Source organism: Diplotaxodon limnothrissa, linkage group LG5 (assembly GCF_057381915.1).
Source record: "Diplotaxodon limnothrissa isolate DT_005_m linkage group LG5, D_limnothrissa_male_GT1.1, whole genome shotgun sequence".
NCBI lineage: Eukaryota > Metazoa > Chordata > Actinopteri > Cichliformes > Cichlidae > Diplotaxodon > Diplotaxodon limnothrissa.
Genome location: NC_140600.1, coordinates 25,303,156 through 25,319,200, shown reverse-complemented (window position 1 = coordinate 25,319,200; position 16,045 = coordinate 25,303,156). Strand labels below are relative to the sequence as shown.

The window sequence follows — 16,045 nt, the reverse complement described above, 5'->3', positions numbered from 1 at the left end:
GCATTTATTACAGATTTCAGTCGGGTTTCCCAGCAGCTTTTGTCAACAGTTACTTAGAACTGGTAGTCATATACAAATTTTCATTAGTCATCTACTATAAATATTACTAAATGAACGTGAACAGGATGACTCTGAAATCACAACCGCCAGTCTGCTGTTTCCAAACACTCTATAGAACAGGAGCATAACTGGCCATCATCAGTTAGACAGGAACGCGGTCTAAGCTTTTCTCTTATCGGGTTCTATTTCTGCAAACAAATATAAACATAAATCTTGGGATTATCTGAGATAAAAAAAAAAAAGTTTACGTTTTACTGAGAAAGACACAGAAAGATAGAATGGGGGAGAAGGTAGAGGTAGGGGGAGGAGGTGGTAGTGGTGGTGGTGGGGAGGAGGGGGGGGGTCGCGAGAGAGAACTTATGCGTGTGTGTGTGTCAATGTATGAGAGAGTTCACTGGCCTTCCGCGGCGTGTGGTGTGTCTGAGATTCGGTTGGACTCTGATCTTGAGGTTTATTTAAGCTGAATTCCGTGGGCTCATCAGGACCGCGTTACAAAAATCCTCCTATAGAACTAGAAAGAATGTGCAGCGCATACAGTTCTGCATAAGGCACAAAGGCATGTCTTTAGAGGTGGGGGCAGGCATCAAAAGACAGGCAGAGGAGGGATTTCTTTAGAGGCTGGGGGCAAAGAAGGTATTTCGGAGTTCCATTCATTGCCAGGGAGAGCAGGGGAGGCGTACAGTTTTGCAATAAAGGGTGCATTTCCAGGGGATGTTAGGAACTCCGAAACTGTGCCGTAAACCTCTGCACCCCTGCTCTAACTGGAAGTTAATTAGGGGCGATATTTTCCTCTGACTCTTCGGGGGCTATATTTGATTTGATTCATTTGAAAGCTTTTAAATCTTTTTAGAAGTTGGTGCAAAAACGGGCAAAATTAGAAGCCCTTTAATGCCTGTTTGCGATGCATAAACATTACAAAAAAAGGTTTTAAAAAAAAAGAAAGAAAAAGTAGTTGTGAGCAGATAAACATTTATCAGGGTAAAGGCGAATAAAGACTGGAAAAGTAGTGGTAATAAAAATGAAAAATCTCATCGAAGTAAAACTGAAAAGCAGCTCACATTTTTATGATGAACCTTTTCCGCATGGCTTTTTATTTTGCATGTCAGCGTGCGTGATTATTGAGTTCTTATCATTTTGGCATATCTGTTGGTTTCTGGCTGCCAGCAGCAACAAAAAAAAAAAAAAACGAAAAAAAATGGATTCTGATCCACCTAATGTTAGTTATTGCGACTGAAAGGATTCATTAAATCATGCAGATGTAATGCAGACATAACAGAAGAAATCCCGAAAGATGCATTACTACAAAACATTTTTTTCATAATATAGTAATGTAATAGTAATACAAGTCATATAACACATTCTAATTATAAATCTGGATTTGTGTTAGGGATAGATTTTATAGACAAAGAGGCATCTGAGAAGAGGAAACGTGTACATGTTCAGCGCATGAAAAGGTCTCGCAAGTTTTGATAACACTCAGAATAATCAGTTCTGTGTTTAACGGCACTCTCTCTTTCTAAGCCATCTCCATGACTTTCTTTATCCAGTCCACGTACATAGACACGCGGATAAAGATGTTGGGCTGCCCCGGGTGTCCACAGCGCCTCATGGGGATGATCACCCCCTCGAGTACCCAACAGTCCGTGTTCTGACACGCCAGAGGTCCGCCATAGTCTCGCTGCAGACACACAGGAACAACACTCCGGGGTCATTATTTGTCTCTGTTATGACTGACTGTCACTGCTGAAGTTAGAAACATCTTGCAGTCACATCTTGTCCAGTTCACTTCCATTATCCAACTGGTGACTGTGTTTGATTTATAGGAACATATAAATAACTGTATGCGCTTTGCTTAAAGTAACTTTCATTATCAAACAGTTTTCCCAACCATCAGTATTTGAAGCGTTAAGTCCTAACACGTTACGCCGTTATTTTGTGGCACTTAAGGAACATAGTTTGACACTTTGGGAAGATACTTGTGTTCACTTTCTTGCAGGGGGTTTCAAGTATCTGCACTTTTAACACAAAGCTAGACAAGCAGTTGGTTAGTTTAGCTTAACACAAACAGCGGCGGAAACAGCTGGTGGTACCAGCTGGATCGGCTCTGCCCAAAGGTAATGAAATCCACCTACCAGGACCTTATAAACTCACAGCTTAAGAGAACATTTAAACAGTGTCTCTTAAACTCACAGTTTAAGCACGTACTTTCCCATTTTTAAACATCAAACTATTCTATTAATTTTTACAGCTATTAATACCAAAGATGGTCAGTGCTGTGTTTCTGTTATGACTTGGTTAAGAAACCACTTCAAGCAGGGGACCTTGCATTTCTCCTGTAACATCACAGCGGCAAAGTTTTGAAATGGTCCACCACTTTTACGCAGATACGTACCTCGCACGCGCCTACTCCAGCTTGGAAGGCGTTTGTGCACATCTCATTTTCACGAACACGACCTCTGAAGTATTTGTTGCACTCCTTGTTACTAATAACAGACATGTGGGCCACATTGAGGACAGCCTCATTACCAGTCCCTTGAAAAAGATTAAGAAGAAGGAATTAGTTAGCAGCTAATGTATTTAGAGGCACAGTGAAACGAAAAGGAAGTTGGACAGCTGTTGAAAGATTTTGAAAATAGCAGTGCCATCTGTTGCTCAGTAGCCTGGATAGCCCTCATTTAGAAGAAACATTACTTCAAGGGCAGAAACAAGATGCTCGTTCTAAGGAAGACACCTTTTATTAATTATTCGAAGTAGAAGGGTACTGCATGAAGTCGGCACTTCCGAAGGATTATACTTGCCTCTTGTCTCGCCCCATCCTGCAATTTCACACCTCGTCCCCTCGCTTACAATGTAGCGCTCAGGAGGGAGGCAAATCTGAGAGACACGCGCATTAAACTCGGCCGGGCTACAGAAAGGGAGGAGGAAAAAGAGTCAGGAGGACTTTTAGGTATATGTCTGTGTACATATGCATGCATGTGTGTGTGTGTGCTGGTGGGACTTGACAGTACACACTATTCCAGTTGTAGCATGACCAGTTGAGACTCAGAAGGTCCGCAAACAATCTTAGTGAGAGGGATGGTTTGCACACCGGGTTCTCCTTCTTGAGGATCACGAAACAGAGTTCCCATCTTGGCTGAATATCCAGGCAGGTCAACGTAGCTATGCACACATTCAGATGATTAAGCACTATCAATATATATTAAAGCATTTTTGAGTTTTGAAAGTTTGGAAATTATTTACTTATTTACTTTCCTGATGAGATTTAAATGAACGGCTTTTTCTCTCTATCATATCTGGATGGTAAATCTGAAGCTTTGTAAACTGAGAAACTGAGAAATTTAGACATGTCTTAGAAATATCCAAAGTCTAACAGTAAGTCAGACCTATTAGAGATTTAATTTAAATTTCACACTTTTACATGCACTCACCAACCACTTTATTAGGTAGTAATTAGGTTCCTAAAACTGTGTTAGGACCCGTTCTGCCTTCACCACATTCAGATTCTATTGGATTAAGTTCTGGCGACTGTGGAGGGCATTCGAGTAGTCTGAACTCACAGTCATGTTCAAGAAACCAGTTTGATCAGAAGATGGACATCGTCAGCAACAACATTCGGGTAAGCTGTGGTGCGTAAATAATGTTCAGTTGGTATTAAGAGGCCCAGAGTGTGCCATTACATACCACTACCAGCCTGAACCGTTGATACAAAGCAGGATGGATTCAAGCTTTCATGTTGTTTACTCCAAATTCTGACCCTACTATCTGAGTGTCACTGCAGAAATTGAGACTCAGCAGACCAGGCAACATTTTTCCAATCTTCTGTTGTCCGGTTAGGGGGAGCCCGTATCAATTGTAGCCTCAGTTTCCTGTTCTTAGCTCACAGGAGTGGCACCCGGTGTGGTCTGCTGTCGACAGGCTGCTGTGTGTCTGCTGCATACCTTGGTTGTTGTAACAAGTGATTATTTGAGTTACCGTTGTCTTTCTATCAACGACGTCATCTGGACCTTGTCCATGTGTAAATGTATTAAATTACTGCCATGCAATTGGCTGATTGAATATTTGTGTCAAGAGCAGTTGAACAGGTGAACGCTGCCTCTCTTTACTGCTCTAATATCTTTGCATGAATGTTTTGCAATGATCCCAGTCTTCTTCATGCTCTCGTGCTACTTTAAACACACAAACACCAAAATAATCTCTGGTCTTTTGCCATTGTTGTTCTCTCTGTGGTATTTTACACAAGTAAGAAAACCTCTGCATCTGGTTTAAACCAGTACAGACAAGCTGCACGCTGAAATGCTAACGTGGAGTTGTTTTTATTTGTGACTGGACATACAACTGGAATCAGTTTTCTCATCTAACGCTTATTAAGAATAAACATTTGCAAAAATGCCAAAAACTTTAGATGTGTGAAATCAGAGAGCACTTTTAAAAGAACCAGACTTACCAGGAGGAGAAACACTGTTTGGTGCTGATCACCCATCTAGCATTAACCAGGGATCCTCCACAGAAGTGGTTTCCTTTTCTGCACACACACAGGTCAGAGGTTACATCCAACATAGCAGAAAGCCTTTTACTATAACTGTTAAACACCATCAGCTGTCAGACTCACCTGTCTCTCAGGCTCACCGTCCAAGGTGAGTTCCCAGGAATCCCATTCACTATACGCATTATGGGACTCGTATGGGCCCGGTCTTCTCTCTTTCCACACTCACTAAACTCCACGTTTTCTGTGATCACAAAAAGGTGACTCAATACTGTAAAACATATTTTGCAGATGTTTGAAATATATTAGAAAGCCTGCTCAACTAACCTACTGGTTCAGTGATAGACACTTTCTCCCCAGCTGTGTAAAAACACCAACAGACTGAATGTTAAACTCAAACTCTGGATGAACCATCACCACACAGCCCAATAAAGTGCTACAAGAGACAGGTAGAAAAGATCTGTACCGCACTGTTTGATGGCACAGTAGTCAAACTCTGTTTTGTGGTCTGTGGTGTAGCACCAGGGTCCGTGATGGTCACCATCTGGGTTGCGACAATAGTTTTCTGTCAGATTGGCATCTGGATGCGTTCTTGGGTTTATCCTGGAAGATCACACAGATCTCTTAAAATATATAGGCATGCTAAAAATGCTGAAAACACGACAGTCCTTCTGTTTGTAACAATATTATTCTTTTTTTCTTGCTCAAGACACTTTTACCAGCTATTATGTTACAGACCACCTTAATAAAATATAAAGTATAGAGCCTATTTTTTAATAGTACATTTTCTAATGTATTCATCGGTTCGAACAGAAAACAAAATCCACTCGATGTTAGTATGAAGTGCAGATACACTTTCAATATAAAGCCAATTAGTGGTCATAGTCATACATGTGCATAAAATAAATCCTCTGCTGTTTAATAGCTTAAATGTTTATCTTACTTTGTCCTGTGAGGCGTGTTAACGTTCCATTTCTGGCAGGTTATGCCCTTACGAGTTTTACGCACAGTGCCTCTGTAGTTTCTTCCGTTTTCATGGTAACAGTCTGGAAAGAAGACGAAAGACTTCATCATCATTGCAACGGCCATTACTAAGTATGGCAGACTGTCAAATGAGCATAATGGGACAGAACAACACTGCACTTTGTCTTCATTTAGAATCAAAGCTACATTTGAGGTGAAGTCTGGGCATTACAAAGTTTCTTATTTCTGCCTTATAATAATGGTATGCAGAGAAATTATTTAATTGTTTAACAGAGAAAGAATTTTTCAACATGGTAGTTTTATTTACAATGCATAAATCATTTCTTTTAGCACACGGTAATTAAATTATTAAAGGGAAAAAAATGAATGACATATTATGAGCCCCTGAAAACTGACCTTTTTGTTGAGCCATAGCACAAACCGCTGCTGTGCAATGGTGTGATTTAACTTTTATATTACAAGCTTTGAGCTTTATAAAGTTAAACCTGAGGTAAACCTCTTCCAATTTACCCATAAGTGAGCTGCCACTTGAGAAAGCATTGTGCCAAAATCAAAGTTAAAACAAAATGGATTCACAGTCTTTCTAAGTGTCGAGAATTAGAGTGAGAAGTATCATCAGGAAATTCAAAGAGCCGCACAGAACAAGCCTGGCAGAGGGAGAAAAGATTTTAAAGACTCGTGAGAGATGTCTCTAAAGATTTACAGTGGGGCAAAAAAGTATTTAGTCAGCCACCGATTGTGCAAGTTCCCCCACTTAAAATGATGACAGAGGTCAGTAATTTGCACCAGAGGTACACTTCAACTGTGAGAGACAGAATGTGAAAAAAAAAATCCATGAATCCACATGGTAGGATTTGTAAAGAATTTATTCGTAAATCAGGGTGGAAAATAAGTATTTGGTCAATAACAAAAATACAACTCAATACTTTGTAACATAACCGTTGTTGGCAATAACAGAGGTCAAACGTTTACTATAGGTCTTTACCAGGTTTGCACACACAGTAGCTGGTATTTTGGCCCATTCCTCCATGCAGATCTTCTCGAGAGCAGTGATGTTTTGGGGCTGTCGCCGAGCAACACGGACTTTCAACTCCCGCCACAGATTTTCTATGGGGTTGAGGTCTGGAGACTGGCTAGGCCACTCCAGGACTTTCAAATGCTTCTTACGGAGCCACTCCTTTGTTGCCCGGGCGGTGTGTTTTGGATCATTGTCATGTTGGAAGACCCAGCCTCGTTTCATCTTCAAAGTTCTCACTGATGGAAGGAGGTTTTGGCTCAAAATCTCACGATACATGGTCCCATTCATTCTGTCCTTAACATGGATCAGTCGTCCTGTCCCCTTGGCAGAAAAACAGCCCCATAGCATGATGTTTCCACCCCCATGCTTCACAGTAGGTATGGTGTTCTTGGGATGCAACTCAGTATTCTTCTTCCTCCAAACACGACGAGTTGAGTTTATACCAAAAAGTTCTACTTTGGTTTCATCTGACCACATGACATTCTCCCAATCCTCTGCTGTATCATCCATGTGCTCTCTGGAAAACTTCAGACAGGCCTGGACATGCACTGGCTTCAGCAGCGGAACACGTCTGGCACTGCGGGATTTGATTCCCTGCTGTTGTAGTGTGTTACTGATGGTGACCTTTGTTACTTTGGTCCCAGCTCTCTGCAGGTCATTCACCAGGTCCCCCCGTGTGGTTCTGGGATCTTTGCTCACCGTTCTCATGATCATTTTGACCCCACGGGATGAGATCTTGCGTGGAGCCCCAGATTGAGGGAGATTATCAGTGGTCTTGTATGTCTTCCATTTTCTGATGATTGCTCCCACAGTTGATTTTTTCACACCAAGCTGCTTGCCTATTGTAGATTCACTCTTCCCAGTCTGGTGCAGGTCTACAATACTTTTCCTGGTGTCCTTCGAAAGCTCTTTGGTCTTGGCCATGGCGGAGTTTGGAGTCTGACTGTTTGAGGCTGTGGACAGGTGTCTTTTATACAGATGATGAGTTCAAACAGGTGCCATTCATACAGGTAACGAGTGGGGGACAGAAAAGCGTCTTACAGAAGACGTTACAGGTCTGTGAGAGCCAGAGATTTTCCTTGTTTGAGGTGACCAAATACTTATTTTCCACCCTGATTTACGAATAAATTCTTTACAAATCCTACCATGTGAATTCATGGATTTTTTTTTCACATTCTGTCTCTCACAGTTGAAGTGTACCTCTGGTGCAAATTACTGACCTCTGTCATCATTTTAAGTGGGGGAACTTGCACAATCGGTGGCTGACTAAATACTTTTCTGCCCCACTGTAAGAACAACTACCAAGATACTAGTAAATGACTTAGCCAAGTTAGGAATTGTTGTTTAAAAGAAGACAATTACTAGAAGCCTGCACAGGAATGGACCCCGTGTGGCAGATCAAGTAATAATGTCACTTCTGGTGAAGACTTCGCTTTGTCTTCCAAGATGACAACAACTTAAAACAAACGTCGTTTTTCGAGAAGACCAAAGTGAACTTCACTGAGTGGCCTGCACAAAGTCCTGACTTTAATCCCACTGAAGGTCTGTGGAGAGAGAACTGAAGACCAAAGTGAATAATAATCCTGCCCCTAGTAGTTTTGGCTTTTTGAGAAATAATTTCGTTGTTTTGTTTCAGAGTAAAATAATGTAAGCATCCAAAATTGTCTCTTTGCTGTTTTTTTTTTTTTTTTTAAGTATATTTGCATAGGAGGGCTAATAATTCTGTCCTCATCTATAGTTAAATGTTCAAACAGAGAAAAAGAAAAAAAGAAACAATTTCTGGCGACTCGTCAGATATTCCAGGGATTTGGGGCTCTCGCTGGAGGGGTCTTCATCACATTGATATTACAGCCCTGCACGTCCTCATATGAATATTCATACAGTCGATGCATCGTAAGGTCATCTTTATTCATTAATGCCAACAGGAGCCTGTTCGCTGGATTCATATTAAAATGGAGAAGAAGGCTAATACCCTCAGCTTCTATGTCGTCTGCACAGCGTTTAATTTGCAAGCAGAGAGCAGTCCTCATCGCTGGGACAGATGTGAAGCACCAGGGAGCCTCCGACCCATCTGGGTTACGACAGTAGTTCTCCTCCAAACCCCTGGATGAAATGTAAGATTCAGCTCATCATTGATGCATTAAATTATTGGTCACTGACACTGTGCCGGGTTAGTGTAGCGACACAGAGATCACGCTGAAATAACTAAGTTCTTGTCCCCCCACCCTTGAGTGAATGAAATGCTGCTAATCACTTCTGGCATGATGAGCGATCACAGCATCACAAAGAAGTTTAATATTCATTTCACATGCATGCTGCCACTCTGAGAGCGATCTGCTTTTAATGGAGAATTACTGACTATCCATCATCTACTGCCAACTGTCAGCAGAGAAATAAGATGCAAGAAATCTCACTGCAATGACGTTTTGACATTAATATTCATGTGCAATGCAGCGAGAGCACTATCAAACTAACAAGTTGTGACAAAAAAAAAAAAGACTAAATGAAAAGGTTAACCTTAACAGCGATCAACGCTTACTTGCACTCATATATGTTTGGGTAGAAGGGGTGCTCATGGGGTTGCTGGGCATCCCACCGCTGGCAGGGGATGCCTGACGTGGTCTCGTTGACTCTCCCGCGGTAATCCTCCCCGCGCCCACGGAAACACTTGGTGGTGAAGCTGGAGCGCTGGCGCTTCTCTACGTGAACTTCAGCTGGAGAGAAGGAACAGGTTAAAGATGACATAAACATCAACAAAATGCAGGAGAAAACGAAAGTTTGTTGGAATAGTCTCATGAGATAAAAGAACAACGTGACCTCATTTTTTAATGAATCACCTTTAAGGACCAAATGATGCTGATTTACAGCGGCAGAGAGAAACTACGCGGAGGATCAAATAAACACAGATATAAAAGAGGAGAATAATTACCTAACGAAACAGGATAAAAATCATGAGAAAATTAAGATGTGAAAGTGACGGTGAAAACACAAGAAGCTCAGGAAAAAGCCGTGGTTTCCACGTGTGAAGGATAATAACATGTTACATAATACTAATCACACCACAGGATGGCACTGTTTTATCGTGATCTTCTCTTGTGTCAATGATTCTCATTGGAAATCCCCAGGTTACACAACTTCTGTTGAAATTTTTGGGAGAACACTAATGCCCTGTTTATTTGATTTGTTTTGCTGGTTGTTCACGTTCTCTCTTAGTCCTTGAGTGTATAAAAAAAACACACGTGGCCATCATCTACCTGCTTTAGAATTACAATTATTTTTTAAAGTATGGGCCTGTATGTCATGAATGTAATTTAAAAAACAAACAAACAAACAAACAAAAAAACCCAATAAAACTCTTAGCTATTGTTAAAAGTAAGCAACATTTTAAAGTGCCTTTCATAGGCAAGAGTTACAAAGACCTACAAAAATACACTGGAATTAAAAGCAGTACAAAAAGGCATAGAAAAAAAAGGCGGGGGGGGGGGGGGGGGGGGGGGGGGTTGGCTACTACAACTGAAGCCACTATATCTGGCAAACACAGCCTGTTATACAGCCTTAAATCAATGAAAAAACACTTTTTTAAATTGATTCGTTTAAAGAGAATCATCGTCTGCCCTGAAATGTCACATTTCTGAACGCAATTTGTACAAACACAGAAAAGGTGATTTTTCTAGATTTAATTACAGCAACTTAATGAGACTCTCTAATCCCACCGTCTCAGAGTACTACAGGAATCAATTTGGCTTCCTCTTTCTTGCCTGAGGGACCCACAGTAAATTTATACAGTGAGAGAAAACATTACAGTAACATCTAGTAATTATCTTACTCGCTATATAAGCCAGCAATTTTGCCTATAAACATTTCCAAAAGATACTGAATTTTGGAGAAGAAAGAAAGGATGGAGATTTTTTGCCTTTCCTTTTTCCTCTCTCTGAAAAAGTAAAAGTAAAGACTCTACTATAGGAGTTGGTCCAGTAAAGGTCCAATAAATGCAAGCTCTTACTACATCGGCTGATGTCACAGTTTTCCCTTTCCACCTCAGGGTCAGTGGTGTAACACCAAGGCACCGGAGAGGCATCAGGGTTACGGCAGTAGTTGTCATCTAAACTCTTATCAGGGTACCTGAAAAATACACATAGGCAGGTTTTTAATCACCTGGAAATGGAAAAAAGAAACGACTTAAATAGTTCAGGTGCAACAGCAAAATATGTTGTACAATGCTAACTCAGGTGCAAACAAAACAGTAGTAATGATTGCATACTTTTCAGGTTGGTAGATGTGTTGGTGAGGGTACTGCTGGTCCCATCTCTGACACTCTCTGCCATTCACAGTGTGGTCAACCTGGCCCCTGTAGTCCTCTCCATTACATGTGATGCACACCTCTGCAAGCAGAATGACTCACAAAGTGAAAGCTGCTTGAAGTAAAGAGAAACACACATTTTTTAACAGCACTTTTTAACAGCTTCTATAATTGCTGAATAATTTTCTTAAAGCACATTTAAAGAATGAAACTTGAAGCTATTCATGAGGCAACTTGAAACAGTAACTATTGTAAGTGCACTGCTATCAGCAGGTAAGCCAAAAAACGAGTAACAAGTTTTCCAGTTCCACCAAATTAAAGTGCTAATTACGAGACATTTGGAGGAAATAAAGCTTACGTAAAGCTTTACAAATCTCACATTTGCAGTTTAGATAAGCAGGATGATGTGTGGTAATTTATGGGATGTACCATCTTTGCATTGGGGAATGTTGCAGCTTTCATAGCGTCGCTCCGGGTCGGTGGTGTAGCACCACGGACCGATCCGATCCCCATCCGGATTCCTGCAGTAGTTCAGCTCCAGACCATTGGTAGCTGTAGGAGTCCACCTGAGAAAAAAAAATAATTTTCAGTTAGTCAAACACTTTGGTACAACTGGTCGTTTAAAATAAAACAAACAATGCAGTTGAAGTGACAACTCCGAAATCTGGGAGTGTCAACTTCTAGTGTGGATGAATAATATAGACGCTGCAGCTGTTCTTAAGCCCGAGGGATGGATTCAGACAACTATGACAGAAAGTGACTGGGTTCAATCTTAAACACTTACAGATGTATTAATGGATTTTTACAAGCTGAAGAGCACACATATCTGACATAAATTTGTTTTGGTTATCACATGTAAATCTGCTATCATTTGCAGTTTTATCAGGCACACCTGTACACCTCCTTCACGGTGGTGTAGTTAGAGAACTGCTGGCCACCTGATGGCTATTACTCAGATATTCATCACGATTTAATCGCTGTCAGGTACAGAGAAAAGATCTGGCTCCTTACTTTGCTCTGAAAACTGCTTATGATATTTTGCTTATCAGTTTTTCTGAAGAAAACAGGCACCCACACTGGTGGAAAGAAGGCTTAAAAACAGTGAAATTTAGAGATACCACAACAGTGAAAGGGGTACGAGCAGTAATGCACTCTGGCTTTCTGCCTTCAGTCTGGCTTTAAGGGAAATGAAAGACATGGTTATTCAGGAAAGTTTCTTGAATTTCCCACCTCTTCATCTCTCTCCCACAATTGGAAAATAATTATAAATAGAGCTGTGCTGTTGTTCACCTCTGAACTGAAAGTGAAATGCAGCACTTTATCTTCACAATGTTTTTTTCCAGTACAGTGAAGATGTAACTCACCTGTGATCGTGAGGAAATTTGGACCACCACTGTTGGCAGGTGAGTCCGCTTCTTGTGGTGGACACTTTGCCTCGATAGTCTTCCCCTTTACCCACAATGCACTTCCTTACATAGACTGCATAAAAAAAAGCAATCAGTGGTTACAGTATCGATGGGAAGCACTGATCTCTGTGATATCACCGATGTGAGTCTTACCCTTCTTCTCATAAAGATCACAGTTCACGTTTCTCTTCACTTCTGCATTGGTGCCATCACCCACCCAGGGCAGATGTTTACAGGTGACAACTGGACGAGTCTCATAGTTGAAAGCTCTAATGTTGAGAAATATTTTCACGTCAAAGCTCTTTACTTTCAGAGGATAAACCTGATGTCTGCAAAGTGTTTTTAAATTAATCGGTGAACATTTTAAAGTTATTTTTAAGAATATTACGTTTAACATTTAACAGACAGTATAATGAAAGCCCGACTGATATACTGGCAGGGATGACATGTCAGCTGATTGCCGATATATCTGTGTCAGCATTATTAAATAAATGCTGTCTTAACTAGACCCCGATTGGTAAAGATACAGATTTTAATATTGATATCAATACCAATATTTAATCATTTAAGACTATTCTGATATATCGGTTGATTTCTTTTTCTTTCAGGGACACAATTCACTGTTTGTTGTGTTTCTGGTGCTCCAAACATGTGTTGCAGACAGTTAAGTTCATATTTAGAAACTATGAAACAGCAACATGATGTGTTTGAAGAGTGTTTCTCCCATTTCTTCTTCTTTCTTTTAAATTTATTGGCATTTATAAATGTCGATGTTGCTGGCGATTACCTAATATCAGTAGATAGTAATGGCCCGCCATTATTATCTACTGTTCTAGTCTTAAGATGGCAAAACTATGGGGAAAGAAGCTGCAATGACAATGTTGATAGTCCAGACTGAATAAGGACTCATTCTGTGGTGGAAAGCCTCACATCATCTAGCCTTTTACTAATAAATATCTACAAGGCTAGACATTCATTCCAGGGTGGAAAGGTTGTGCAGCATACATCTTTAATGGCTTTAAAAAACAAGAATTGGGTGCACAGGTTTTAATTGACTCTAGATTTTCTCAAAGCCCTGAGTCCATTAATATTTGGTTGAATGTCCCTTAGCAAGTTGCACCTCAACCAGATGCTTTTGGTTTCCATCAACAAGTTTCTCGCACAATTCTGGCTGAATATTTGACCACTCTGCTTGGTAGAACTGGTAGAGCTCATTCAGAATGGTTGGTTGGTTTCTTGGCATGGATCCGGCTTTTAAGCATAGTCCACAAATTTTTATAGTCCAGGAGGTCAGGACTTTGTTGTGGAAAAACATTCCAGAAGTTTAATGTCAGCCTGCTTTATCCTTCCAAAACTTTTCATGTGAGTTTGTCCTGCTGGTAATTTCAACCATCTAGTTGCTAATTTGAGCTGAAGAATTTGGTGGTAGTCTGCCTTTTTCATTATTCCATCCACTTTTTGCAATGTGTCAGTTGTACTGGCAGTAAAACAGCACCAGAGGATGATGCTAGCACCACCTTCTCCTCTTTGTCATACTAGCCAAACAGCTAAATTTCTGTATCACCTAACCATAAAACTTTAATCGAGAAGGCATTTGGCTCGTCTGTATGGAAAGCTGCACATCTCAGTCAGCATGAAAGCGTCAATTTTGAAACGGGGGCTTCTTTCTTGGTTGACACTGTTTCAGTCCTTGGCGATATAACTGTGAACGGTGAGTCAGGTGTTCTTGGCGGTTCCTGGGTTGCTTCTGAACATCCTAATTAATTTCCTTTCATCTAAGGATAAGAGTTTAGGTATTGTTCTGGACCTTAGTAAAATTGTGACACATCAGAAAAGCTTGTACTTATGTGCAATTGTTTAAACTGATGATCTTAGAATGTGCAGTTGTTTGGCAATGGCTCCGTTAAGCTTCAGGAATGGACTTTCCAAAGCCTTGATGTTAACCCTACTGAAAATTTGTGCACTATGCTTAATCAGAAAACTTGAATAATCCTTAAGGAAATCAAAAGCCTTGGCCGTACCAAGAAGTCAGCTAAATGAACTCCAGCATTTATGCCAAGAACAGTGGTCAAATATTGATCCAGAATTATGCCAGAAGCCTGTTTCTTTTACAGATGATTTTTTTGGCCTTTTAGCCTTTATTGGATAGAGGCAGGAAAGCAAGGAGAGGGCTGTGGGACTCGAACCTCGGTGTACTTCTCTGCGGTCATACGGGAAATGGTTGCCTGCTAACCCACTGAGCTAAACCAGCACCCAGAAGCTTGTTGATGGCAAAAAAACAAAAAAAGCCCCTAATTGAAGTGCAATTTGCCAAGTTGCACTTCAATCAGAAGCACCTTCTATTGACTAACTATTAATGGGGGTGTATACTTTTGACCCTGTGTGAATTAGAGAGAATTCAAAATATATCAAAAAAAGTTTTTCGCCCAATTCCAAATTCCCAAAGTGACAATGACATCCATATCTATTATGAGAATATGTTTTAAGTTCTTGGCCAATTTATAAGCAAAGTCCTTTTGCAAACTGTAATCTTTAAGTAGTTTAAGTGTGTTGTTTACCTGCAGTCCAGTGTCTGTGAGCAGCGTGTGGCACAGTCCTCAAGGTTCAGGCCTGGTAAAATCTGCACTCGAGCAGAGTTCCAGGAGGTAGGAACGAGCTCTCGGCCCTCCGAGCGCTGGAAGTCATTCAGAGGACTGCGGTACCCTGTTCATGTATAACAAACCACAAACATAATGCTTACAGACTGATGTGGGGACCATGCAGTATCTGCATCTGTTTAGTCCTGGTTTTAACTGGAGAGCAGTGGCACCACATGGAATATTTGGGCAGGAGCCTGGACACATATAACCTTTGGACCAACGCTCTGCTGCTAGTTTGAGACAGCAGATATCCAGAAAAGGTTTGAACAGCAACAGTTACACTACTGGTAACTCAAACAGGCCCCCGTTAACACAGATACTGCCAGTATACACTAATGAAATGATAAAATCCATCACATACTAATAGTGGTGCTGTCAAAATGAAAATAGCTGTCTTTTAAAATAGTTTATTTGTTTTGAAAGTGCTCATCAGTGCAGCTTTAATTTCCCCCTCGATGGTTTTTCAACGTGATTGTTGTCACCTTGTCAACTATAAATAGATCAACAATCAACGATGACAGAACAACAGTGAATCAATGTTATTTCAATGTCAGTGTCAGGTTTCATCAGTATTTCAATGTTGTTTCAACATTGGTTTTGTGTTGACATTTCAATCCTGACGATTCTGATGGTTCCGATGGAAAATCAACATCTGTTCAATGTCTCCTTGCTATCTGGGCAGTCAGGCCTCATCATCTTTAACCAAATAGATTTAAACAACCAAAAATAATGAAAGTAGACAGAATAACTAAGAAATTAATCAAACTTACCAGTGACCACTCCGACAGTCAGGAGAATGCACTGCAGAAACGGTTTCATTGTTTGAATCGGTGGAAAATAAAACTATTATAATCACGTTATGGGGGTCAAAACGAGATCTCTGCTCTAAAATCTCCTGTATTTTGATGCCGTGGTCAACTTCAAACAACGAACAGCTCGACCTGACAGGCAGAAAAATACCCCCAGAAGCTCAGCACGATGTTAAACATCCACACAAAAAGTCTAAATCACGACCACCCACACGCCAGCGTCGCGCCTTTGCTCAAACAGTGGCCCTAATCCCCAAAACACAGCCGATCAATACATGTATTAATCATTAATGAGGAGTGGCACATTGGTCCTTGTTCATGAACCTTCTTCATGCCCCTCAGATAT

The 16,045-nt window shown here is 40.7% G+C and overlaps 1 protein-coding gene across 1 annotated transcript; it reads right to left on the bottom strand.

Moving 5' to 3' along the window:
• Nucleotides 1-15,937, bottom strand: mst1 (macrophage stimulating 1). The gene is made up of 18 exons (XM_085353325.1): nt 15,661-15,937; nt 14,810-14,954; nt 12,405-12,520; nt 12,210-12,324; nt 11,275-11,411; nt 10,807-10,927; nt 10,549-10,667; nt 9,085-9,259; nt 8,518-8,648; nt 5,487-5,589; nt 5,010-5,146; nt 4,871-4,903; nt 4,670-4,787; nt 4,505-4,582; nt 3,073-3,219; nt 2,859-2,965; nt 2,453-2,592; nt 1-1,738 (listed from the first exon to the last, which is right to left on the bottom strand). The coding sequence occupies exons 1-18, from the start codon at nt 15,707-15,709 to the stop codon at nt 1,577-1,579; spliced, it is 2,133 nt and encodes a 710-aa protein (XP_085209451.1). The 5' UTR covers nt 15,710-15,937; the 3' UTR covers nt 1-1,576.
• Nucleotides 15,938-16,045: the final 108 nt, after the last annotated feature.